The sequence below is a fragment of the Neopsephotus bourkii genome, unplaced genomic scaffold (genome assembly GCF_033783945.1).
Source record: "Neopsephotus bourkii isolate Nb327-2 ecotype Australia unplaced genomic scaffold, CSIRO-AGI_Nbou_v1 NB_1545, whole genome shotgun sequence".
Taxonomy (NCBI): Eukaryota; Metazoa; Chordata; class Aves; order Psittaciformes; family Psittacidae; genus Neopsephotus; species Neopsephotus bourkii.
Genome location: NW_026902021.1, coordinates 20,353 through 45,402, shown reverse-complemented (window position 1 = coordinate 45,402; position 25,050 = coordinate 20,353). Strand labels below are relative to the sequence as shown.

Here is a 25,050-nt window from a genome sequence, read left to right as displayed (position 1 = left end):
CCCCCACCCCTTCCCCCCCCCCAAAACGAGGCCATTAAAAAGAGGGGGGGGTGGGTCCGAGGGGGGGTGTCACTGTTGTAGGTTCGGGAGGGGGGGACCCCCAACTCCCCCCCACCCCATTCATAGCAGCAGAACTGAAAACACGAGGCTCAAGGGGGCCCCCAAATACCTCCCCCCAAGACCCCATATTGGGGGGGGGTGATTTTGGGGGGGGCTTTGGCAGTCCCCCCATCAGGCTTCATCCATTGCTTGAGGGCACCTGGAAAGAGGGGGGTGAAAAGTGAGGGGGGGGCCCAAACAGCCCCTCCCCCCCCATCCCCATCCCCCCCTCACCGTTAACACGAGTACGTCCGCACCGAGACCCCCTCCCCCCTCTGTGGGGGCAGGGAGTTACCTGGGGGGGGGAACAAGGCGGAATAAGGTCATGTGACACAACCCTGTAGCCCCCCATTATCTCCCCATTACCCCCCATACCCCCCGTATGCCATAAACCCATTACCCCCATATCCCCTCTCCAAGCCCCCCATAAACCCCTATACCCCCTGTATGCCATAAGCCCCCATTACCCCCCATATCCCCTCTCCAAGCCCCCCATAACCTCCTATACCCCCCGTATGCCATAAGCCCCCCATTACCCCCATATCCCCCCGTTACCCCCGTATCCCCCCCATATCCCCCCCCATATCTCCCCCATAACTCACCATCGGGCTGCAGCTTGCGCAGAGGCAGAGGGGGGGTGCTGAGGGGCCCCCCCCGGAAGTTGGGGGGCAGCATCTCGGGGTCAGGGCCCCCCCCACGCAGCTCCTTCTCCCGGAACAGCTTCCGCCAGGAGGGGGAGCGGGTGAAGGGCTTCGACCCATCCTGGGGGGGGAATGGAGGGGTCACACATGGGGGGGAGGGGTCACACACGGGGGGGTCACACACGGGGGGGAGGGGGTCACACACGGGGGGGAGGGGTCACACACGGGGGGGAGGGGGTCACACATGGGGGGTCACACACGGGGGGAAGGGGTCACACACGGGGGGGAGGGGGTCACACATGGGGGGAAGGGGTCACACATGGGGGGAGGGGTCACACACGGGGGGGGTCACACACGGGGGGGTCACACACGGGGGGGGGTCCCCACCTCCTCCAGGCGCCGGTCAGTGCCCGCGCTGAGGAGGGCGCTGAACTCCTTCTCCAGCAGCTGCCGTGCCTGGAGCACAGACACCAGTGACACCAGTAAACACCAGTGACACCAGTGACACCAGTAGACACCAGTGACACCAGTGACACCAGTGACACCAGTGACACCAGTGACACCAGTGACACCAGTGACACCAGCGCCCCCCCAGTGCCCCCACCTGTGTGTTCTGGGTGGGGATCTGCAGCAGCAGGGCCAGGTCGGCCCAGTCGAAGGAGTCATCGAGCGCCAGCAGCGCCCCGTGCACGCCCGAGCCCGGCAGGTGCCGCGCGAACTCCCGCAGCCCCACGCTCTGCACCCACGCGCTCACGCGCTCGTTGGACCAAACCACCACGTCTGGGGGGGAGCGCCCATGGTCACGTGGACAGACCCACGCACACCCCATGGCAACACACACAGTGACCCACAGAAACACCCCCATCACCACCCACAGTGACCCACAGACACCCCCGTGGCGACCCAGAGACCCCCAGGGTGACCCACAGACAACCCCACAGCGACCCACAGTGACCCACAGAAACACCCCCACAGTGACCCACACACACCCCCATGGCGACCCACAGAAACACCCCCACAGCGACCCACACACACCCCCATAGCAACCCACACACACCCCCATAGTGACCCACGGCACGACCCAAGTGCCCCCCAGTGCCCCATACCGGTGCTCTGGGCCTGGCTCTGCCCCCCAGTGCCCCATACCGGTGCTCTGGGCCTGGCTCTGCCCCCCCCAGTGCCCCCCAGTGCCCCATACCGGTGCTCTGGGCCTGGCTCTCCTCCCGCCTCCGCTCCAGCTCCTTGCGGTCGTAGTTGAGGCGCTTCAGGCACATGATGCCATAGTGGAGGCTCACACTGGGGGGGAGGGCACAGGGGATGTGTGGGGGTCCCAGGGGGAGGGCTGGGGTCACACTCAGGGTCATGACCCCGGGGGCGGGTCCCAGCAGCTCCATGGGGTCACCATGGCCGGGGCTGGGGTCACACTCAGGGTCATGACCCCGGGGGGGGGTGGGGGTCCCAGCAGCTCCATGGGGTCACCCTGGGGTCGCATTCACGGGTTCTGGAGTCACCCCAAGTGCCCAGGGGGGTGCCAGGGTCACCACGGGGGTCCCAGTGTGGGGGTCAAGCGCTCACCCCAAGTCTCCTGAGGTCACTTTGGGGGGGATCCCCCCACCCCACAGCCCCTCCCCTCCCCAACTGAGGGTCCTCCATCCCCTTCCCCCCCCTTTGCCCCCCGGTTCCCCCCCCCCAGTGCATTCTGGGGTGTCTCTGGGGGCCCCCCCCGGACCGGTGGAAGGAGTCGACCATCTTGAGCTGCCCCCGAAGCTCCTTCTTGCTGAGGTGATCCAGCATCCGCGCGTCCACCAGGGACTCCATGAAGTAGCTGCGGTACTGGGGCAGCCCCAGGCTGGGCAGCCACTCGTTGCCCACCCACTCGTGGTTCATGTCCCCATAGGCCAAGATCTGGGGACAGGGCCACGTGGCAACGGCAGGGCCACCACCTCCCCGGTGCCACCATGCACCTGACATCTACCCCCGCTAGAGACCTGCCAGGACCTGCCAGAGAGCCTGTATGCACCAAACAGGACCTCACTGGGCTCCTCTATGGACCTGACAGGACTTGGCTTGACTCCTCTATAGACCTGACAGGACCTTCCTGTGGTCCAGCCCACCCAAAACCCTGCCAGGACCCCGTTATCATTTCCTATACACCTACCAGAACCTTAATGTAATCCCCTACAGACCTACCAGAACATTGACATAATCTCCTATAGACCTGCCAGGACGTTAACATAAACCCCTATAGACCTGCCAAGACCTTAAATTAAGCTTCTATGAACCTGACAGGACCTTCCTGTGTCCAGCCCACCCATAACCCTGCCAGGACCCTATTATCGTTTCCTATACACCTACCAGGACCTTAATGTAATCCCTTATAGACCTGCCAGGACATTAACGTAATTCCTTATACATCTACCAGGACCTTAACATAATTCCCTATACACCTGCCAGGACATTAACACAATTCCCCATAAACCTGCCAAGCCCTTACCCTCCTATAGACCTGCCAGGACCTTTCCACCCCCGTTATCCCTTCCAGGACCCCCGGGCACAGCCCCCCCGCCCCCCCCCATTCCCGTACCTGCTCCCAGCTGATCTCTCTGCTCTCCTGGCAGCGGAAGGGGGGGGGGGGCAGAGGCGTTAGGGGGGGGGTCCCGCTCACACCCTCGACACCCCCCCCCAAACCCTAACCCCGCGCCCCCCCCCCTCACCGGTTTGGAGGTGGCCGTCAGGGACTCCATCTCCTCGTGCGTCACCCACACGTTCCCCGAGGACTGGGGGGGGGGCACAAACACGGGTCACAGCCCCCCATCACCCCCAAACCCCTTCAGATGCCCCAAACCCCCCCGAACCCCATAATCACCCCTAAACCCCCTTCCATCACCCCCAAAGCCCCTTCAGATGCTCCAAACCCCCCCCCCGAGCCCCATAATCACCCCTAAACCCCCTTCCATCACCCCCAAAGCCCCTTCAGATGCTCCAAACGAGCCCCATAATCACCCCTAAACCCCCCTTCCATCACCCCCCAAAGCCCCCTTCAGATGCTCCAAACCCCCCCCGAACCCCATAATCACCCCTAAACCCCCTTCCATCACCCCCCAAACCCCTTCAGATGCCCCAAACGAGCCCCATAATCACCCCCAAAGCCCCCTTCCATCACCCCCCAAAGCCCCTTCAGATGCTCCAAACCCCCCTCCCGAGCCCCATAATCACCCCCCAAAGCCCCTTCCATCACCCCCCAAAGCCCCTTCAGATGCTCCAAATCGAGCCCCATAATCACCCCTAAACCCCCCTTCCATCACCCCCCAAAGCCCCTTCAGATGCTCCAACGAGCCCCATAATCACCCCCAAAGCCCCTTCCATCACCCCCAACGCGGGCCCTCGGCCGGTGCCACGGACCCTGGGCGGGGGCTGCGCCGCGGCGGGGCTGGTCAGGGACACCATCTCCTGCACGGCGAGGCGCAGCTTGAGGCGGTGCAGAGCGTGGCTGATGCCGAGCTCCCGCTGCAGCTCCGGCTCCGTCAGCGCCGCCAGCGCCGCGCCGCTGCGCACGCGGGCCCGGCACGCCGCCACGTACCAGGCGGGCATGCCCACCCACAGCTGCGGGGGGGGGGGAACGGGGGCAGCATCACGGTTATCCCCCATAGAGGGATACAGCCACCATGAGGCACGGCACCCCTCTCTCCGCAGAGTGGTACAGTCCACAACATCCGGGTCACTGTTCACTATGGTAACCAAGCTCAACAGCGGGTGCGGTACCCCACCAACATCCAGGTCACCCTGGGCATGCCCACCCGGGACACGAACAAGGGACCACCCCCCCTCCCCAACATCCGGGTCACCCGCACAACCCACCCACAACCGGGGACCGAACATCCGGGTCATCCCATGGCGGTCCGTACCCCGACACCCGGAGCCCTCCGTGCGCTGTGGTGCGCGCTGCCCCCTCCCGGTGTGGTTCCCCCCCCCCGCCCCGTTGGGGTCCCTGGTACCGGCCCCCGCCCTCACCTCCAGCCATGACACCACCGTGGGCCCGTCCCAGGCAGCGAAGGGCAGGCCCTGCCGGCAGGCCTCCTCCAGCAGCTCGTGCCTTGAGGGGGGGGGAGCAAAGGTTGGGGACCCCCATTGCACCCAGGCCCCCCCCAAAGTGCCCCAATTCCCCCCCCCAGCACCCCAAATTCCCCCCCTCACTTTTTCTTGCTCCGCCGGTCCTTGTCCACAGCCCCTGGCAGCTTGGCCAGGCCCAGCGCATCGGGGGGGCCCAGCTCCTCCGAGGGGGTGCCGGCTGCGGGGCGGGGGGGGGGGAGGACACAGGGTGAGAGCCCCCAATGCACATGGGTGCTATGGGGAGGGTAACAGGGTGGCTGGGTGTGGGGGACCCTAGGGGGTGGGGTTGTGGGGTGCCTCCGGCCGTGGGCAGTGTCCCTATGGGGTACCTGGATGGGGGGAACCAGGGTATCCAGATATGGGGGTCCGTTGGGGGGGGGGGATATTGGGACCCTGGATGTGGGGAGTCCATTTGGGGAGCGGGGTGTGGTTATGGGGGTCACCTATATATAAGGGTTCCTATGGGATGAGGACTTGGGGTACCCGGATGTGGAGGGGTCCCTTTGGGGTGGGGGTTTTGGGGCTCCCCTGGGTGCTATGAGGGGGTCCCTATAGGGTGGGTTTATGGGAGTCTCTATAGGGTGCGATGGGGGGATCCCTATGGGATGGGGGTTATAGGGCTCCCGATAGGGTGCTCGGGGGGGTGGGGGTCGCACCGAGGGGAGCCGCGTCCCGCGGGGGGGGGCCGAGCCGCCCCTTCTCCTTCTTGCCGAAGAGGCGCCCGATGGAGGATTTGATGCTTTTCTTCTTGGGGGTCTTGTGCAGGGGGTCCGGGGGGGTCCCGGGGGCCTCGGGGACCAGCCTGGGAACGGGGGGGGGAGGGGGGGCAGCCACCGGCTGCACCCCCCGGCACCCCCAAACACCCCCCCGGAACCCCTCGCATGGGGTGAAAGAGACCAACGAAAAGGACCCCCCCCCGCACCCCAATATCACCCCATGGGACCCCCACCGCCTCAACTTACCCCACCCGTGGCTCTCGCCCCTCTTCCAGCGCCGAGGTGGGGCCTCCCCGCTCCGCTCGGGGGATTCGGGGGGCGCCGGAGGAGTCCCCGGGGCTCGGCCCCTTCTCCTCCCCCCCCCGCGGCTCCTCCTTGGGGACGTGGTTCTGGGGGGAGGGGAGGACACAGGGACGGGATTTTGGGGGGGGGGGTCGCGAAACACACCCCTCCCCCTCCCCGTTTTGGGTGCCATTAATGGGGTTCCCCCATGGGGGGGTGTCACTGACCTCGCGGGCGGGGCTGGGGGGGGCGGGGCGGGGCGTGGAGCGGCCGCTGCTGGGGGGGGAGGGACTGGCCAGGGTGGAGCTGGTGAGGGAGGGGGGCAGCGAGGCCCCGCCCCCAGCCCCGCCCCCTCCTCGGTAGCGCCCAGAGCTCGAGGGGGGGGTCCCGTCCAGCGGCCCGCCCCCGACGCGGCTCTCGAGCTCCTCCGCGCGCAGCTCCGTGCTCTCCTTCTCCTCCTGGATCAGCCTGGGAGGGGGGGACAGGGGGGGCCTGAGCCCCAATGACCCCCATTGCAGACAGGAACCCCCCCCATTGTCCCCATTGACCCCTTTGGGGCAGGTCCCTTGGATTTTGGTGTCCCCATGTTTGGGGAATTCCCCCCCCAGTGATTTGGGGTCCCTACGGCGTCCTTCCCCCCCCCCCCCGATTTCGGGGTCCCCCCCCCCGCACTTGATCTCCTTGTTGATGGCCTCGAGCTGCTCCTGCAGCAGCACCGCCAGCGTCTGCACGTCCGGATGGGCGCCGGGGGACAGGTCCGCCCCCCCCCCCGCAGCGCCCTCCTCGTCCGAGCCCTCGGCCGGCTCCGGAGGGACCCGATCCCAATCCGAGCCCTGCCGGGAGGGGATGGAACAGGGATGGGGTTGGAATGGGGTGAGGATGGGGACAGGGAATGGGGTGAGGATGGGGACAGGGAATGGGGTGAGGATGGGGATGGGGATGGGAGCGGCAGGGGTAAGGGTGAAGGTAAGGATGGGGACAGGGAATGGGGTGAGGATGGGGACAGGGAATGGGGTGAGGACCGGCACAGGGACAGCGACCGGCTCCTGCAGCCGGCGGGGGGTCAGGGTCACAAAGGGACTCGCGGACCCCCCAAAGAACCCCCCCCACACACACACCTTGGTAGCGTCCTCCATGGGGGGGGCCCAGCGCCCCTTGCGTGAGCGGCGGGGGGGGGCGGCGGGGCCGTAGGGCTCCAGGGGGGGGCCCCCGGCGGGGCTCTGGGGGTACCGGAGCTCGAGGGCGCTGCCGGGCAGGGACCTGGGGGGGAGCACGGGGGGGGGGGAGAGCGGCCCGGCCCCCCCAGAGGCACGTTAGGGGGAGTCCCATATGGGGGGGTCCCGTATGGGGGGGGTAAGTGGGGGGGTCCCAGTGGTACCTGGAGTAGGAGGATGTGGGGCGCCCCCGGAGCTGGTCCAGCTCCAGCTGCATCCGCTCCATCTCGGCCAGGAGCTGCTCCTGGGGGGTGTTGAGGAGGGGTCAGTGATGGGGACCCCCCCCCCCAGACCCCCATTGACCCCTCCCAGACCTTGTTCTGCAGCAGCTCGTCCTGCAGCTTCTTCATGTTGGCGATTTCTTCACTCAGTGAGTTCTGTGGGGGGGGATTATGGGGGTTCAGGGGATGGGAGAGCCCCAGAAGGAGCTGGGGGCACCCCCGGGACACCCCAAAGCCCATCACCCCCACCTTCTCCTCCAGCGCTCCCATGCGCTCCTTGAGGTGGAGCTGGAGGCGCTCGTTGGACTCGCTCAGGAGCCGGTCCACGGTCTCCGAGAGCCTCTTGTTGTGCTCATCGTTCATCTTCTCCCGCTGCCGGGCCTGGGGGGAGCCCCGAAACCGGGCAATGGTGACCCCACTATTGACCCCCCAGGGATCCCCCAAATGCACCCCTTGAGTGTGCTCAGCATCCCCCCCCCCAGGTCCCTGTATGGGGGGGGGGGGTCCCAATTGTAGGGGTCCCATCTCGCACCCGCTGCAGCTCCTGGTTCTTCTCCTGCAGTTGGGCCTCGAGCTGCCGGAGCCGCTCCTCGAAGTTCCCATGGCGTTCCTCAGCCTGGGAATGGGATGTGGGATATGGGACATGGGATATGGGATAGGGGGTATGGGACATGGGGTATGGGGTACGGGACATGAGTTATGGGATACGGGGTATGGGGTACGGGGTATGGAGAACATCAGAGCCCCCCCTAAGCCCCCCCAGGCCCCCTCACCCCCGCCGTGTCCCACCTTGGTCAGTGCTGCCACCCTCTGGGCCAGCTGGGCCTCGATCTCGGGCAGGGTCTCAGCCTTCTGCAGCGTCTGCTGGAGCTTGGCCTTGGCATCCTCCAGCCACTCCTGCAGCTGCCGCCCCTTCTCCTCGCTCTGTGCATGGGGGGGCTCAGCGGGGGGGGTCCCCGTGCCGTGACCCCCCCAAACCCACCTCACCCCACCCCCACCTGTCTGTAGAGCGAGTCCTTGCTGGCCAGCTCGTTCTCCAGGCGGTCGTTGGCGTCGTGCAGGGACGTGGCCTCGCGCTGGGCGCTCAGGTACCGCTTCTCCAGCGTGGCGATGCGCTGCTCCATGTCCTCCCGCTGCGCCAGCGCCTGGCAACGGGGGGGGCAGGGACAAGGAGGGGGATGGGATGGGGCAGAGGACACCCCAGGGATGGGGATGGCCTGGAACCAGTCTGAGGGGGGCGCTGCCGTTTGTCCCCATTCCCCCCATTCCCAGCCCGGCGCTCACCTCCTTGAGGTCCCGCTGCAGTTTGGCGCCGCTCTCCTGGGCGCGGGCGAGCTCGCGCTGGGCCGCGGCCGCCTCGTCCTGCAGCCGGGCCAGCTGCCGGCTCATGGCGGCCGCGCGCTCCCGCTGCGCCGCGGCCACGGCGCGCTGCCGGCACAGCGACGCCTCCAGCTCCAGCTCCCGGCGCCGGCCCTCGCCCGCGGCCTGCGGGCAACGGGGACAATGGGGGGGACCCCAAACATTGACCCCCCCCCCCCCCATGGCTATAATAACCCATGGCCGTTCGTACCGGGACAATGGGGGGGACCCCAAACATTGACCCCCCCCCCCCATGGCTATAATAACCCATGGCCGTTCGTACCGGGATGTCCCCATCGCTGGGTGCATCCTCCACGCCGGAACGGCGCCGGGAGAGCTGCTCCCGGAGGGACAGAGCCTGCGGGATATGGATATGGGGTATGGGGACGTGAGGACACCCACCCATGGGGTGGCTCCACCATGGAGACACCCCCTCTGCATTGTCACCCCACCTCCTGGTTGGAGACCTCCAGCTCCTCCTCCAGCACAGCCACTCGCTCCAGAGCCACCCGCAGCCTCTCCCGGACCTGCTGAGGACAGCGTGGGGTGACCCGAGCAGCAGGAGCCTCCCCCTTGGGTGCCTGCACAACCCCTCTGCACCCCCTTTAGACCCCGTGGGAGCCCCAGGGAGCCAGCACCCCCCCCCCCCCAGCGCCCACCTTCTCATCCAGGGCCTTGTGGTGCTCAAAGAGGGACTTGAGGGCTTTGAGCACCTCGACCTCGGAGGAGACGCCAGCGGGGGACTGAGCCTGGCGCTTGACCACCGTCATCCGCAGGGAGCGCTCGTGGCGGGACACCAGGCACTCGAGGTGCTCCAGGAGCAGCTGGGACATGGACATGGGATAGGGGCTAGGGGCTAGGGGCTATGGGATATGGGGTATGGGATAGGGGCTATGGGATATGGGGCATGGGATAGGGGCTATGGGGTATGGGGTATGGGGTATGGGATAGGGGCTATGGGATATGGGGTATGGGATATGGGGTATGGGATATGGGGCATGGGATAGGGGCTATGGGATATGGGATATGGGGTATGGGATAGGGGCTATGGGATATGGGGCATGGGATAGGGGCTATGGGATATGGGATATGGGGTATGGGATAGGGGCTATGGGATATGGGGCATGGGATAGGGGCTATGGGATATGGGGTATGGGATATGGGGTATGGGGTATGGGATAGGGGCTATGGGATATGGGATAGGGTATAGGGGCTATGGGATAGGGGCTATGGGATATGGGGTATGGGATAGGGGCTATGGGGTATGGGATATGGGATATGGGGTATGGGATAGGGGATATGGGGCATGGGATAGGGGTTGTGGGTATGGGGCACAGGCTATGGGCTATGGGGCACGGGCTATGGGGCACGAGGCCTCACCCGGGTGTTGTTCCTCTCGGCTTTGAGCTCCCCGATCTCCTCCTCCCGCTCCAGGAGCTGCTCCCGGCACAGGTTCAGCTCCTTGGTCAGCGCCGCCAGCTCCTGGGGGGCCACGGAGGGGTCACGGCCACACCCTATCTAAACCACGCCCCCAAGCAAGCCACGCCCCCTCCTCTTATCTCCGCCCATCCAACACCGTGGCATCTGGCCCCGCCCCCTCCGTTAGCCACACTTTTCCATTGGCCACAACCATATTACCCCCCACCCCCCGAGTCCCCGCCCCTTCACCTACCGCCCACCTATGGCAGCGCACGTGCCGGAGAAGCCCCGCCCACCTGAGGCAGCGCGCACGCGAGCTGGCGCTGCAGCAGCTCCTTCTCGTGGGCCAGGTCGCGCATGCGCAGCTGCGCCGTGGCCAGCGCGTCCTGCGTGTCCCGCAGCGTGTCCAGGAGCCGCTCCCGCTCCCGCAGCATCTGCACCATGAGCGGCTCCAGCCCCGGCTCCTCGGGCGCGCCCGACCCGCGCCGCGCGTCCTCGCTGATGGTGGGCAGCACCTCGCACATCATCCTGCCTGCGGGACACGTGACAGCACACACGTGACAGCGCCTCGCACATCATCCTGCCTGCGGGACACGTGACAGCACACACGTGACAGCACACACGTGACAGAGCCTCGCACATCGTCCTGCCTGCGGGACACGTGACAGCACACACGTGACAGCGCCTCGCACATCATCCTGCCTGCGGGACACGTGACAGCACACACGTGACAGCACACACATGACAGAGCCTCGCACATCATCCTGCCTGCGGGACACGTGGGGTGTCACACATGTGACAGCATACATGTGACAGCACACATGTGACAGCATACACGTGACAGCACACACGTGACAGCACCTCGCACATCAGCCTGCCTGCGGGACACGTGGGGTGTCACACATGTGACAGCACACATGTGACAGCACACATGTGACAGCATACACGTGACAGCACACATGTGACATCATACATGTGACAGCACACACATGACAGCACCTCACACCTCATCCTGCCTGCATCACGATGGGGTCACTGATCACATCGCCCTGACCCAGAGCCCTGCCTGCGATGGGAGGGTGTCACCAACACACGGCACGAGGGGGTGCAATGGGGGATGTAATGGGGGAGGGCAATGAAGTGCAATGGGGAGCAATGAGGGGGCAATGAGGATGCAGTGGGGGTGCAATAAAGTGCAGTGGGTGGCAATAGGGAGCAATGGGGGGCAATGGAGGGTTTAGGACCTCAGGGTCATGGGTGGGGGGGAATTAAGGGTGCAATGGGGAGTTTGGGGGTGCAATTGGTGGAAAAGGGTAAAAGTGAGGGTGATGGAATCGCACTGGCGATGGAATGGGGGGTGCAAAGAGGCCTGGGGGGGTAACATTGGGAGGTGCAATAGGATGCAATGGAGTGGTCAGTGTGACGGGATGTGGGGCCAATGGGGTGGATGCTGGGGTGCAGTGGGAGGAACAATGGGTGGCTCTACAATGAGGGGATGCTGGGGTGCAATGTGGGGGCAATGGGATGGTATGTGGGGTGCAATGAGGGTCAATGGAGGGGGTTAATGGAAGGGTCAGTGTGGGGGTCAATGGGGATGTCAATGGAGATGTCAATAGGGAGTCTGTGTGGGGATGCTGGGGTGCAATGGGATGATCAATGGGACAGAATGTGGGGTCAATGGAGAGGGTTAATGGGAGGCAATGAGGGATGCTGGAGTGCAATAGGAGGGTAAATGGGGGTGTCAATGGGGAAGCAGTAGGGTGGGATTTGGGATGCAATGGGGGAGGATGTGGGATGCTCTGTAGGATGCAATGGCAGGGGGTGTGATGGGGATGCACTGGGGGAGTGGTAGTGATGGTGATGCTGGGGGTGTGATGGGGATGCAGTGGGGGGGGTGATGGGGATGCTGGGGGGGTGATGGGGATGCAGTGGGGGGGTGATGGGGATGCAGTGAGGGGGGTGATGGGGATGCAGTGGGGATGCAGTGGGGGGAGTGATGGGGATGCAGTGAGGGGGTGATGGGGATGCAGTGGGGGGGTGATGGGGATGCAATGGGGGGGTGATGGGGATGCAGTGGGGGGAGTGATGGGGATGCAGTGGGGATGCAGTGGGGGGGTGATGGGGATGCAGTGGGGGGGTGATGGGGATGCAGTGAAGGGGTGATGGGGATGCAATGGGGGGGTGACTGGGATGCAGTGGGGGGGTGATGGGGATGCAGTGGGGGGGTGATGGGGATGCAGTGGGGATGCAGTGGGGATGCAGTGAGGGGGTGATGGGGATGCAGTGGGGATGCAGTGGGGGGGGGTGATGGCGGTGGCGATGCCGGGTGCGGGGGGGGGCTCAGGCCCGGCTCTTACCTGCGCTGCGCTGGGCGCTGCGGCAGCTCCAGCTGAAGGATGCGGCCCGGCGGGGAGGGGGCCCCGGGGGGGGTCGTTGCCCGTGGCCCGTTCAATCCCGGTTCCAGGCCCCCGCCGCTCCCCGGGCCCGCCCGAGCCCCGCGGCCGCCGCCGGCCCCCCCCCCCCCGGTACAGAACGAGCCCCCCCCCCCCGCGCCCGGCTCCGCAAAGGGTGCGCGGGCCCTTTAAGAGCGGCGCTGACGGACAGCGGCACCCACCAATGGGAGCGCGCTCTGAAGCACAGCGGAGCCTCAAGCCCCGCCCCGTAACGGGGTGGGAGGGGAGAGCGGGAGCGGCGGCTCCAGCAGCCAATGGGAGGAGGAGGGGGGCGGGGCCAGAGCTGGGGTGATGTCATCGGGTGGTAGGGGGGTTGCCATGGAGACAGTGACACTCCCCCACCCTCCTCCTCCCCCCGCGGGTTGCCATGGAGACGGGTCCGTTCCCCGCCCCCCCCGCGCGGTGTTTATGGAGACGCTCCACGCCCCCCCCCCGTGTGTTTCCATGGAGACGAGATCCCCCCATCCTCCTGTCGCCATGGTGACAGCACAACACCTCCCCATCCCCACGGCAACACCTCCCCATCCCCACGGCAACACCTCCCCATCCCCACGGCAACACCTCCCCATCCCCATGGCAACACCTCCCCATCCCCATGGCAACACCTCCCCATCCCCACGGCAACACCTCCCCATCCCCACGGCAACACCTCCCCATCCCCACGGCAACACCTCCCCATCCCCACGGCAACACCTCCCCATCCCCACGGCAACACCTCCCCATCCCCACGGCAACACCTCCCCATCCCCACGGCAACACCTCCCCATCCCCATGGCGATGCTCACGCTCATTGCCATAGCTCCCACCATCCTGCCCAAAAAAAAGGCCCAGAGCACAACACCCGACACATGTATGACACACGCGTGACACACGCCAAGCTTCTTTAAGTAGGAGCCAATAAATACTGTACATGGGGGGGGGCTGCGCCCCATAAATAACCAGTGGAGATCCCGGGGGGGGGGTCCGATGGGGTTTGGGGGTGTCCTACCCCCTCGATTCCAGTGACCTGTGAGGTGCCCAATGGGGTGTCAGTGCTTGGGGGGTCTAAGGCGGTTTGGGGGTGCTGGGGGCTGGGGGCTCACGTGTAGCTGTGGTGCTGGCGCCGGCGGGCGCTGCGCAGCTTCTCGAAGCGCGCCTCCATCTCGTCCAGCACGCGGGGGGTGTAGCGCACCACGAGCTTCACCGAGCCCTGCGCCGCCTTCAGCAGCTCCACCGCGCGCTCGTGCTGCTCCCCCTCCACGCTCTGCGCCCCCGAGCGCCCCCGGCACCCCCCATAACCACCCAATGAACCCCATAACCGCCCAATGAACCCCATAACCACCCAATGAACCCCATAACCACCCAATGAACCCCATAACCACCCAATGAACCCCATAACCACCCAATGAACCCCATAACCGCCCAATAACCCCATAACCACCCAATAACCCCATAACCACCCAATAACCCCATAACCACCCAATAACCCCATAACCACCCAATGAACCCCATAACCACCCAATAACCCCATAACCACCCAATGAACCCCATAACCACCCAATAACCCCATAACCACCCAATAACCCCATAACCACCCAATGAACCCCATAACCACCCAATAACCCCATAACCACCCAATGAACCCCATAACCACCCAATGAACCCCATAACCACCCAGTCACCCCATAACCACCCGGTCACCCCCAGGGCCCTCCGCAGCCGCAAAACCACCCAATGAACCCCATAACTGCCCAATGAACCCCATAACCACCCAATCACCCCATAACCACCCAGTCACCCCCAGGGCCCTCCACAGCCCCACAACCAACCAATGAACCCCATAACCACCCAATGAACCCCCATAACCACCCAATGAACCCCATAACTACCCAATGAACCCCATAACCACCCAATGAACCCCATAACCACCCGGTCACCCCCAGGGCCCTCCACAGCCCCATAACCACCCAATAACCCCCATAACCACCCAATCACCCCCATATACACCCAATAACCCCCCATAGCCCCTCAAGGCCCCCCTTACTCCTCCAACACCCCTCACACACCCATAACCCCCCTAAAACACTCAATAACCCCCCCAGCCACCCCATAACACACCATAGGCCCACCTAAACCCCTCCAATACCCCCATCACCCTTTTAGCCCCCGTAACCCCCTTTCAGCCCCATCACCCCCTTTCAGCCCCATCACCCCCTTTCAGCCCCATCACCCTTTCAGCCCCATCACCCTTTCACCCCCCATCACCCCCTTTCAGCCCCATCACCCCCTTTCAGCCCCATCACCCTTTCAGCCCCATCACCCTTTCAGCCCCCATCACCCCCTTTCAGCCCCATCACCCCCTTTCATCCCCCATCACCCCCCCTTTACGTCCCCCCCCATGGAGCCCCCCCCCTCACCACGCCGTTGACGCTCAGGAGCTGGTCCCCCCGCTTGAGCCCCCCGTGCCGGTCCGCCACCCCCCCCGGGATGACGCGCGAGATGTAGATGGGGGAGTTCTGCTCCTTGCCCCCCATGATGTTGAAGCCCAGCCCCTCCTCGGTCTTGGGCAGCTCCACCACGCGCGGGTGAGCGTGGCCCTCGCTGGCCGCGAACGCAGCCACGGTGGCCTGGGGAGGGGGACAGGAACAGCGGGGGTGAGGGGGGAGGGGGGATGGGAGAGGGGGATGGGGGTGTGGGGTATGGGATATGGGTATGGGATGAGGATTACAGGGTATATGGGGTATGGGATATATGGGGTATGGGATGGGTAAGATATGGGGTATGGGATATATGGGGTATGGGGTATAGGGTAGGATATGGGGTATGGGATATAGGGTATGGGATATATGGGGTATGGGATATATGGGGTATGGGATATGGGGTATGGGATATATGGGGTATGGGATATAGGGTATAGGATATATGGGGTATGGGATAGAGGGTATGGGATATATGGGGTATGGGATATATGGGGTATGGGATAGAGGGTATGGGATATATGGGGTATGGGATATAGGGTACAGGTATATGGGGTATGGGATATATGGGGTATGGGATAGAGGGTATAGGATATATGGGGTATGGGATAGAGGGTACAGGATATATGGGGTATGGGATATATGGGGTATGGGATAGAGGGTACAGGATATATGGGGTATGGGATAGAGGGTACAGGATATATGGGGTATGGGATATATGGGGTATGGGATAGAGGGTACAGGATATATGGGGTATGGGATATATGGGGTACAGGGTATGGGGTGTGGGGTGTGGGGTATGGGGTACAGGGTATGGGATAGAGGGTACGGGGTATGGGATAGAGGGTACAGGATATATGGGGTATGGGTACAGGGAATGGGGTGTCGGGTATGGGGTATGGGTTACGGGATAGAGGGTATGGGATATGGGCTATGGGGTATGGGATGCAGGGTATAGGATACAGGGTATGGGATGTGGGATGCAGGGTATGGGATAGGGGATATGGGATATGTGGGGTATGGGATATGGACACACAGGTCCATGGTGCCAGGGACCAGGGCAGGACCTGGGCACAGCCATCGGCCACCGCGGGGGGGGGGCCAGACGGGAACAGATGGACCCGGGCAGGGGGGATGCAGGCGAGAGACGGGAACAGCCCTGGGCAAAGGGAAGGGGGGGGGCGGGCATTGGGGTCCCTGGGTCAGTTCGGGGGGGGGCTCTGGGATGGTTTTGGGGTGCTCTGGGTGGGATTTGGGGGTACCTTGGCTGTAGCATGGGCCCGGATCTCGGGGCTTCCAGCGATGTCCAGGGTGTCATAGAGCTGCTCATAGACCTGGGGGGGGGAGCGGGGTCACCCTGGTTTTGGGGTACCCAGGGGTCAACCCCCCCACACCCCATCAGGGGGCTTATGATGGGGATTGGGGGGTCCTCAGGGGCAGTGGGGGGGGTTCCATGGGGGGGTATTTGGGGTGCCCGAGGGGGGTTTTGGGGAGCTGTGGTGGTGGTCGGGGGGGGGGGAGGGTTGGGGGGGGTTTGGGGGGGTCTTGGGGCTGTTTTTGGGGTCCCACCTCGCGGATGGCGCAGCAGAACTTGCTCTGCAGGACCCTCTGCAGCGCCTGAAGCTTCTGGGGGGGCAGCTCCCCACTGCGCTGCAGCCGCTCCAGCAGCTCCACCGCCCGCCCCCCGGCGATGGGGTGCATGGGGGCCATTGCACCCCACTGAACCCCCCCCATTGCCCCCCACTGCCCCCATCGCCCCCCAGGTCTCCCCTCACCCCGCTCCAGCCCCAGCGCATCCCCGCTCAGCGCTGCCATCGCTCCGCGCCCCAAGGACACACGCGCATGCGCCGACCCCCCCCCCCCCATTTGGATTGGTTCCGTCCTATGTGGGGAGGGGGGCTCCGACCTCATTTAGTGCCCACCCCCCCCATTTGGGGTTTCCCATCGTATTTGGAAGCTGGGGTCCCTATGTAGGCCCCCCCCCATTGGGGTGCCCCATCCCCAATGGAACGTCCCACTCTGTTTAGGGGGGGATCCCACCCTCTTTGGGGTCGTGTCCCCCCACCCCCATTGGGGTCTCCCACGCCACTCGCGGGGAACCCCCGTCTATCTGGGATGTCCCACTGTACGTGGGGGGTGCCCCCTCCCATTTCTTCGTCCCCCCCCATCCCATTTGGGGCCCATATCCCGCCCCCCAAACTCCTCTTTCCATTAAAAGACCTTTATTTGAAGCACAAAAACGGGGGTTTTGGGGGTTTCAGTTTCGGGGGTTGCCCCCCTCACTCCATGGGGGGCTCCATCAGGTACCCGTTCTCAGCCCCCATGTACCCCTCGGGCGGCGGGAGGGAATCCTGCTGCAGGAACAGCTCGGAGCCGGGGTCTCCCCCCCCGCCCATCGCATCCGGCGCATCCGGCCCGGGGGGCCTCTCCTCCCGCCGGTCCAAACGCTCCCGTTCCCGTTTGTGCTCGCGCTCCGGCCGCTCCCGTTCCCGTTCGCGCTCCCGGCGCCGCTCCCGCTCCCGGTGCCCGCGGCGCCGCTCCCGTTCCCGCTCCCGGCTCTTGTCCTCCCCGTCCCCTTTGGACCCCAGCCCGTCGGGGGGGCCGGGATCGGGAATGCCGCCCATCCCCCCGCCGCCCCCCAGCTCCTCCATGGGCTCCATGGGTTCGAGCCCTTCCTCCTTCTTGTCGCGATCCCGGTCGCGATCCCGTTTGCGGTCGCGGGAGCGGCTGCGGCGCTTCCGGTCGCGCTCCTTGCTGCGGTCCCGGCTCCCGCCCCGCTTCCGCTCCCGCTCTTCCTTCTCGCGGCTCCGCGTGCGGCGCCGCCGGTCCCGGGAGCGCGAACGGCGCCGCTCCCGTTCCCGAGAACGCTCCCGGCGCTCCCGCTCCCGCTCCCGTTCCCGGTCCCTGCGGGAGAGACCACGGGGGGGGGGGGGTCAATGGGGGGGGTCCTGACCCCCCCCCTCCTGGGGCTGCCGTAGGGGGGCCCGGCCCCGCACTCACCGCTCGTCGTAACGGGAGGTGTCGTCCCTGCCCGAGTGCCGGATGTTCACATCGGCGCCTCCTCGGCGGGTACCCCCCAGGCCGCCCCCTGCAACAGAGCCCGCATCAACGGGGGGGTCCTAGGGATAACACTGGGGGGGGTCCCCCTTATGGATATGGGGGGGTCGTTATCGTTACCCAAGCGCCGGGGTCTCCATCCCTTCACCGTGCGCCCCCTTTCCACATCCACCAGCACCCGGCGGCCGTCGATCTTCTTCCCATCAGCGTGTTTATAGGCGGCTATAATGGGGGGGGGGCACAGAACAACAAAAGTGGGGTGCGGGGGGGGGACAAACGAGGGGTTAGTAACGAGGGGAGCTGCCAGCCCGCCCCCCCCTCCCCAAAGTGGTACCACCCCCCCCTCCTCCCCCCTAAAACCACCCCCCCACACACTCAAAGGCATCATCAGCATCAATAGGACCAAGGGCTGCGGACGCCCTGGGGGGGGAAAGGGGGTGCCCCCCCCCAAATACACGGCTGGAAAGGAAAGAGGTTAAGGACAACTTGCCCCCCCCCCCCGCATAAACCCGTGCCATGGAACTGCGGGGGATGCACCCCCTTTACCTTCACACTGACCCCCCCCACGTTGACTTGGGGGGGGTCACCCCTTTACCTTCACACTGACCCCCCCATGTTGACTTGGGGGGGGTCACCCCTTTACCTTCACATTGACCCCCCCATGTTGACTTGGGGGGGGGTCACCCCTTTACCTTCACACTGACCCCCCCTCATGTTGACTTGGGGGGGGTCACCCCTTTACCTTCACATTGACCTCCCCATGTTGACTTGTGACCTCCCCCATGTTGACTTGGGGGGGGTCACCCCTTTACCTTCACACTGACCCCCCCTCATGTTGACTTGGGGGGGGTTCACCCCTTTACCTTCACACTGACCCCCCTCATGTTGACTTGGGGGGGTTCACCCCTTTACCTTCACACTGACCCCCCCTCATGTTGACTTGGGGGGGTTCACCCCTTTACCTTCACACTGACCCCCCCTCATGTTGACTTGGGGGGGTTCACCCCTTTACCTTCACACTGACCCCCCCTCATGTTGACTTGGGGGGGTTCACCCCTTTACCTTCACACTGACCCTCCCCCCCACTTGCATAAGGCCCCCCCATGTTGATTTGGGGGGGCACCCCCAATGTTACCTTACCTGCATCTCCCCCATACCACACTCCCCCCAACCCCCCCCTATGACTCACAATAGGGTGGACGCAGCCCCCCCAAACTCCCCCCCCGGGGTAACCGATGATGGGGGGGGCGGGTCCGTGTGTCCCCCCCCTCGGCTTGGGGGGGTCAAAGAACCTTCCGGAAGCTCCTGGTCCTGGACAGGCGCTGGGGCCTTACCTGAGACCCATCACCCCCCAACCCCCCCCCAAAAACCACCCCCCACACACCCATGGGGGCTCCCCCCCACCCACTGGGGTCCCCCCATACATTCCGCCCCATAGGGATGGGTTGGGGGGGCTCGGCCCCCCCTTAAATCCCCCTCCCCCCCGTCACTGGGACTGGGGGGTTTGGTCCCCATACCCATAGGGGGGCTCAGCCCCCCCCAAACCCGACCCCCCCCCCCATTATGGGTGCTGCCCCCCTCCATAGCAATGCTGTAGGCCCTACACAAACATCATAGGGGGGCTCCCCCCACTGATCTATTTCTGGGAGGCCCCAATTGAGCTATTTGGGGTCCCCCCATTGATCTACTTCAGGGGGTCCCCAACTGACCAATTTTGGGGGTCCGTCATTGATCTGTATGGGGGTGTCTCCCCATTCAGCTACTTTGGGGGGGCCCCATTGATCTACCCCCCAACTGATGTATTTTCGGGTCCCCACTGATCTGTATGGAGGTCCCCCCATTTATCTCTATTAGGGGGCCCAAGTAATCTACTTTGGGGGGTCCCCAATTGATCTCTTTTTGGGGTCCCCCCTATCTATTTGGGTTCCCCCATTGATCTATTACGGGGGGTGTCCCCCAGTAGATCTCTTATTAAGGGACTGGTGCCATGAGCACCGCCCCACCCTGGGTCCCACATGGGGGGGGCCCACTCACAGCCCCCCCCTCCTTCCTCCATGGGCCGTACCAAAGGGCAGTGGGGAGAAGGGGGTCCTACTTGCTGCCCCCCCTTCCCCATTCACTTCAATGGGTGTGAGGGGGGGCTCCTTAGGGCCCCCACCCAAAAGAGGGGCCACACGTCCCCACCTCAGCAGAGACTGAGGCCGTGACCGTGTTAAGAGGAGGGGGAATGTTCCAGAAGGGGTTTAAGCCCTGTTTGGGGGGGGAATGAGGTGAAGGGGGCTAAGAAAAGCCCCCCCCCCACCTCCTAAAGTGGGATTTGGGTTCTTTTGGGCGGGGGGGGGCTCATAAAAAGCCAAAAAGGGGGGGGTGGTGATGGCACCTCTCTCATCCCGGCTGTGCTGGGATGCGATGGGTGCATCCGCATGTCCCCCCCCATCCAAACCCTGTTGGTGAAGGGGGGGGTTATTGGGAAAGGGGGGGGTCCTCAGAACCCCCCCCCCGCCCTTCCTCCCCCCCCTCTCCGTGTATTTTGGGGTGTTGTGGGGGGGTTAAAAAGGTGTCTTACCAACATACAAACCCTTATACCAACCATACACTGAGGTGTTGGAAGGGGGAGCACTAGGATCAGCTGCAAGCCAGCAGTGGCAAAAGCCATCACAAAGGTGGCTGCAGTGACAATAAAACAGTGTTAATACAACCCCGGCCGGCAACAGGCGTCCCCCCCGGTCCCCCCCCCAGCCACACACACACACACACACATGCGAGCACACACACACACACACACACACACGCACACCCGGTACCGGACATGGGGACGCGACAACCGCGGGTGTTGGGGGGGGACAGGGTGAAGGGGGGGGAAGGAGAGAGCGGCGCTTCCCGGAGCCTCCGACTGTTGGTGGTCACTGCCTGTTGTTGCATTGGCTGGGGGGGGTGGCCGCCTGTTGCCTCAGGCGCTGCGTTATCCCCTTGCCTTCAACTGGAACCTTGTGGCCGCCTGTAGCTCTGACCGCCTGTAGCCGCAGCTCTCTCTAGCTCTGCCTGTTGCCTTGGCTGCCTGTAGCCTCAGCTGCCCGGAGCTGTGGTTAACTACAGCCTTTGGTACCTGTAGTTCGCCCGACTGCAGCCTCGGCTGCTTGTAGCTCTGCCAACAACCTGTAGCATTAACTGCCTGTCTCCTTGATTAACTGTAGGCTTGGCTACCTGTAGCCTTGGCCACTGCTTACAGCTTTGGCTGCCTGTAGCCTCAGCCGCTGCCTGTTGCCTTAGATAACTATAGCATCGCCGCCTCTAGGCTCAGCTACCTGTAGGTTTGGCTGCCTGCACTTAGGCCAACAGTAGCCTTGGCCACCACCTGTAGTTTGGTTGCCTGTATCTTGGCCAGCCCTAGCCATGGCTGCCTATAGCTGCACCACTGCCTGTAGCCCTGGGCTGTAACCTCAGCCAATGCCTGTAGCTGGTCAAGCACTTGGACCTGGGCTACGTGTACCCTTGCTCGCCTATACCTTAGCCACTCGTAGTCCTATCTGCCTGGAGCCTCGGCCAGCACACGCAGCCCTGGCCACCACCTGCAGCTCGGTCAACCGCCTGTCACCTATAGCACGGCCGCCTGTAGCCCCAGCCGCCTGTAGCCTTGGTTGCCTACAGCTCCGCCACCAGAAGCCCTGGCCGCCTGTAGCTCTGCCTGCCTGGAGCTCGGCCGCCTGTAGCCTCGGCTCCCTACAGCCACGGCTGCCGGTGGCCTGGAGCTCAGTCACCCGGTGCCTCGGTCGCCTGTAGGTCCTCCCCGCCTTGTACTTACCTGCCAGAAAGCCCAGGCCCCGCAGGACCCCGAAGGGGACGCGGGGTTGTGCTTAGAGAGGTTGGACATGCGGTTGTAGGGGGGAAAGGGGCGCTGCGGGGGGGGTACTCACAGTGCATGTCCCGCTCGTGCTCGTACTCGATGAAGGCGTAGCCACGGGGCTTCCCGGAGCGCTTGTTGTACACCATGTAGATCTGCACAGGCCGCCAGTGTCACCCCATGGGGTGGGGGGGGCTGCTGGGGGGGGGGTTCGGTATTGGGGGGGGGGCTCACCCGCTTGATGGGGCCGTACACCTCGAACTCACGGCGCAGCTTGGACTCGGTCGTGTCGTAGTTCTGGGGGGGGGGACACCCCAAAATGGGGGGGTGGGGGTCAGGGGAGCCTCATAGATTGGGGGAGCCCCATAGATTGGGGGAGCCCCATAGCCTGGAAGGACCCCCCCCCAGCACTCACCACTCTGGCTACAAAGAGGGTCTTGAAGGCGTCTCCTTGAGCATTGGGGTCATTGTGTGGGTCCCCTAAAGGGCCAAAACGGTGGTTCAGGGGGTTAGAGGAACAAGGGGGGGGTCAGAGAACATGGGGGGACTACCCCTACCCCCTGCCCCATAGAACCCCCCCAGCCCCATAGAACCCCCCAACTTACACAACTTGAGCTCGCTCTCAACTTCCTGTTGCCTTCGCTCGATCTTCTCCCGTCTCTGTTTGGGGGACACACACAGATATGGGGCACCCCCACACCCAAACAACCCACATCAATGGGGGAGCTCCAAAACTAACTGGGATCCACTGAAAGCAATGGGAAAAGAACCAGCCTCATAGAGATGCCTTGAAATGAAGAGGGGAATGATGCTGAGAGCTGGGGACCCGCCCATCACCCCCAGCCCCATAGCAAGGGGGTTGTGTCCCACAGCCCCCCATTTGGAGGGGTTTGCTTGTACCTTCCTCTCCATCCGCTCCTCTCGTGTCTCAGCACGGGTCGGGGGGGGCGCATCTCGGGGGTCCTATGGGGAGATGGGGGGTGAGTTATGGGGCAGGGAAGGGTCGGGGGGGGTGGGGGGAGGTTGTGGGGCTCACCTCGAACTCCCGGATATAGGGGGCGATGCCGCTATAGGGCTGGTTGTGGTGCTTCTCATGGGGCAGCTTCTCGAGGGGAGGCAGGTAGGGGATGGGGTCCCGGGGGGCGAAGAGCGCCAGTAAATTGGGGGGCAGGAACTGAGTCATCTTGGGGGAGTCTGGGGGGGGGGGGAAGAGAGGGTGAGGAGCAGCCCAAGACCCATGGATGCCACCCCCAGACCCATGGATCCCACCTGGACCCAGAGACCCCCCCACACCACTGTGAAACCCCCTTGAATTGCCTCATCCCACCACATAGGCCCCCACTGGGACCCCCTGGAACCCCACAGCCCCACATTGGGACCCCCTAGAGGCCCACAGGCCCCCACAGATGCACATTGGGACCCCCTGAAACCCCATAGGCCCTCATAGCCCCACACCGCCCCCCCCCCAGGCTCTATAACCCCCCAAAACCCCACATCAGACCACCCCCAGACCGCATAGGCCCCCATAACCCCACACTGAACCCCCCAGACCCACACGGGCACCCCATAGGCCCCCACAGCCCCACATCGCCGCCTCCATAGGCCCCTACAGCCCCATATCGGCCCCCCCGCCGATAGGCCCCCACAGCCCCACATCGGCTCCCCCCCCATAGGCCCCACAGCCCCACACCGGCCCCCCCCCAGACCGCATAGGCCCGCATAACCCCACATTGAGCCCCCCCAGACCCACACGGACACCCCATAGGCCCCCATAGGCCCCACCCCCCCCCAGCTCCACAGCGCAGCCTCCCCCCGCCCCCCCCCGTTCCCCACGGACCCCCCGGGCGCTCGCGCTCCCTCCGCCCGCTCGGGCCAGGCCGCTCCGCGCGCTCTGCGCATGCGCTGCAGCGGAGCGGCGGCGGGAGCCGGAAATGGGTGCGCGCGCGGGGCCGGAAGGGGCGGGGCTTCACGGGACGCAGCGCGGCGACGCCGGCTTGGTGACGAGGCCACGCCCCCCTTCCGTCGCCATAGCAACCGGGAGGCCACGCCCCCTCCGTCGCCGGGGGGGGGGGGTGTCGCCATAGCAACCGAGGGGGGAAACCACCCCTTGCCAACCCATAATAATCAGGGTGACACCCCCCCCCTTGCCATTGCCATAGGAACCAGGGTGACAGCCTCTGTTGTCGCCATAGCAACCGCGGTGCTCAAGCTTCTCTGTCCCATTGTAACCATGGTGACATTCCCCGTTATTACCATAGCAACCAGCGTGTCACCCCATAGCAACACCCCCTCGTCACCCCATCATAACCAGGGTGACAACGCCTTGTCATCACCATGGCAACCAGCACATCACCCCCTTTTCACCCTGTAACAACCACCCTAGGAACCAGTGTCACAGCCCCCCCATCATCCCCATGGCAACCAGTGTGTCACCCCCTCCCTGTCCCATACCAACCAAGGTGACCCCCCCCCCATTACTCCCCTCTATAGCACCCGCTGTGACCCCCCCTGTGCCATGGTGGGGGGGTGACAACCCCCATCCTCACTGGGGACAGCGGGGGGGGGGGCAGGGCTCCGGGTGTCCCGACACCCCCCACCCCCCCCCCGACCCCGTTATTTTTAGCCCGCGGGGGGGAACCCGACACCGTTGGGGCCACCCTGTTTACGGGACAGCGGCGGCGGCGGTGGGGCAGGGACACCCGGTGACGGGGACAGGGACACCCGGTGACAGGGGCTGGGGACAGCGGGAAACGGGGGGGGGGGACACAGACGACACCCGGTGATGGGGGGATAGGGGTTGGGGACAGGCAGCGGCAGGGGTTGGGGGCACCCGGTTGTAAGGGGTAAGGGTTGGGGACAGGGACAGGGACAGGCGGGGACAGGGGTTGGGACAGGGCCTGGGGACACCCGTGGTAGGGGATAGGGGTTGGGGACACTCGGGTATAGGGTTGGGGACACCCGGGGAAAGGGGGGGGACGCCCCATGATAGGGGACAAGGGTTGGGGAGAGGCAGGGACAAGGGCTGGAGACAGAGCCATAGGGGACACCCGGTGACCGGGGTTGGGAACAGCCCTCAGTGACGTGGGGCGGGGGGGGGGGGACGGGGACACCCGGTGACAGGAGCCCCACAACAAGGAGGGGGGGCCTGGAGGGATCGGGGGGGATGACAGAGGGGGGACCCC

At 64.7% G+C, this 25,050-nt stretch overlaps 3 protein-coding genes across 6 annotated transcripts; all 3 read right to left on the bottom strand.

Annotated features, from left to right (window-relative positions):
• Positions 1-329: 329 nt before the first annotated feature.
• On the bottom strand, positions 330-12,626 carry PPFIA3 (PTPRF interacting protein alpha 3). Of its 4 annotated transcripts, none has more exons than XM_061370937.1 (29): positions 12,419-12,620; positions 10,358-10,593; positions 10,023-10,124; positions 9,302-9,466; positions 9,095-9,169; positions 8,926-9,000; positions 8,568-8,768; positions 8,282-8,428; positions 8,073-8,207; positions 7,816-7,899; positions 7,533-7,664; positions 7,377-7,439; positions 7,227-7,306; positions 6,967-7,093; positions 6,521-6,681; positions 6,076-6,316; positions 5,813-5,955; positions 5,507-5,652; positions 4,935-5,028; positions 4,752-4,833; positions 4,143-4,343; positions 3,455-3,517; positions 3,325-3,351; positions 2,470-2,645; positions 1,939-2,036; positions 1,345-1,520; positions 1,128-1,196; positions 702-861; positions 330-394 (listed from the first exon to the last, which is right to left on the bottom strand). In XM_061370937.1, exons 2-29 carry the CDS (start codon positions 10,586-10,588, stop codon positions 336-338), a joined length of 3,513 nt encoding a protein of 1,170 aa, XP_061226921.1. In that variant the 5' UTR covers positions 10,589-10,593; positions 12,419-12,620; the 3' UTR covers positions 330-335. The 4 variants fall into 4 exon arrangements, 3 of the variants coding, with proteins under 3 accessions (XP_061226921.1, XP_061226919.1, XP_061226922.1); XM_061370935.1 differs by having other exon boundaries at positions 6,967-7,108; positions 12,419-12,619; XM_061370938.1 differs by lacking the exon at positions 3,325-3,351 and having other exon boundaries at positions 6,967-7,108.
• An 839-nt stretch (positions 12,627-13,465) lies between these two features.
• On the bottom strand, positions 13,466-16,695 carry LIN7B (lin-7 homolog B, crumbs cell polarity complex component). Its single transcript, XM_061370940.1, has 5 exons — positions 16,540-16,695; positions 16,233-16,304; positions 14,911-15,120; positions 13,597-13,757; positions 13,466-13,520 (listed from the first exon to the last, which is right to left on the bottom strand). Exons 1-5 carry the CDS (start codon positions 16,678-16,680, stop codon positions 13,499-13,501), a joined length of 606 nt encoding a protein of 201 aa, XP_061226924.1. The 5' UTR covers positions 16,681-16,695; the 3' UTR covers positions 13,466-13,498.
• Positions 16,696-17,216: 521 nt separating this feature from the next.
• Positions 17,217-23,802, bottom strand: SNRNP70 (small nuclear ribonucleoprotein U1 subunit 70). Its single transcript, XM_061370939.1, has 10 exons — positions 23,706-23,802; positions 22,905-23,062; positions 22,769-22,831; positions 22,474-22,528; positions 22,284-22,348; positions 22,103-22,165; positions 21,942-22,023; positions 18,148-18,249; positions 17,971-18,058; positions 17,217-17,874 (listed from the first exon to the last, which is right to left on the bottom strand). Exons 2-10 carry the CDS (start codon positions 23,049-23,051, stop codon positions 17,250-17,252), a joined length of 1,290 nt encoding a protein of 429 aa, XP_061226923.1. The 5' UTR covers positions 23,052-23,062; positions 23,706-23,802; the 3' UTR covers positions 17,217-17,249.
• Positions 23,803-25,050: the final 1,248 nt, after the last annotated feature.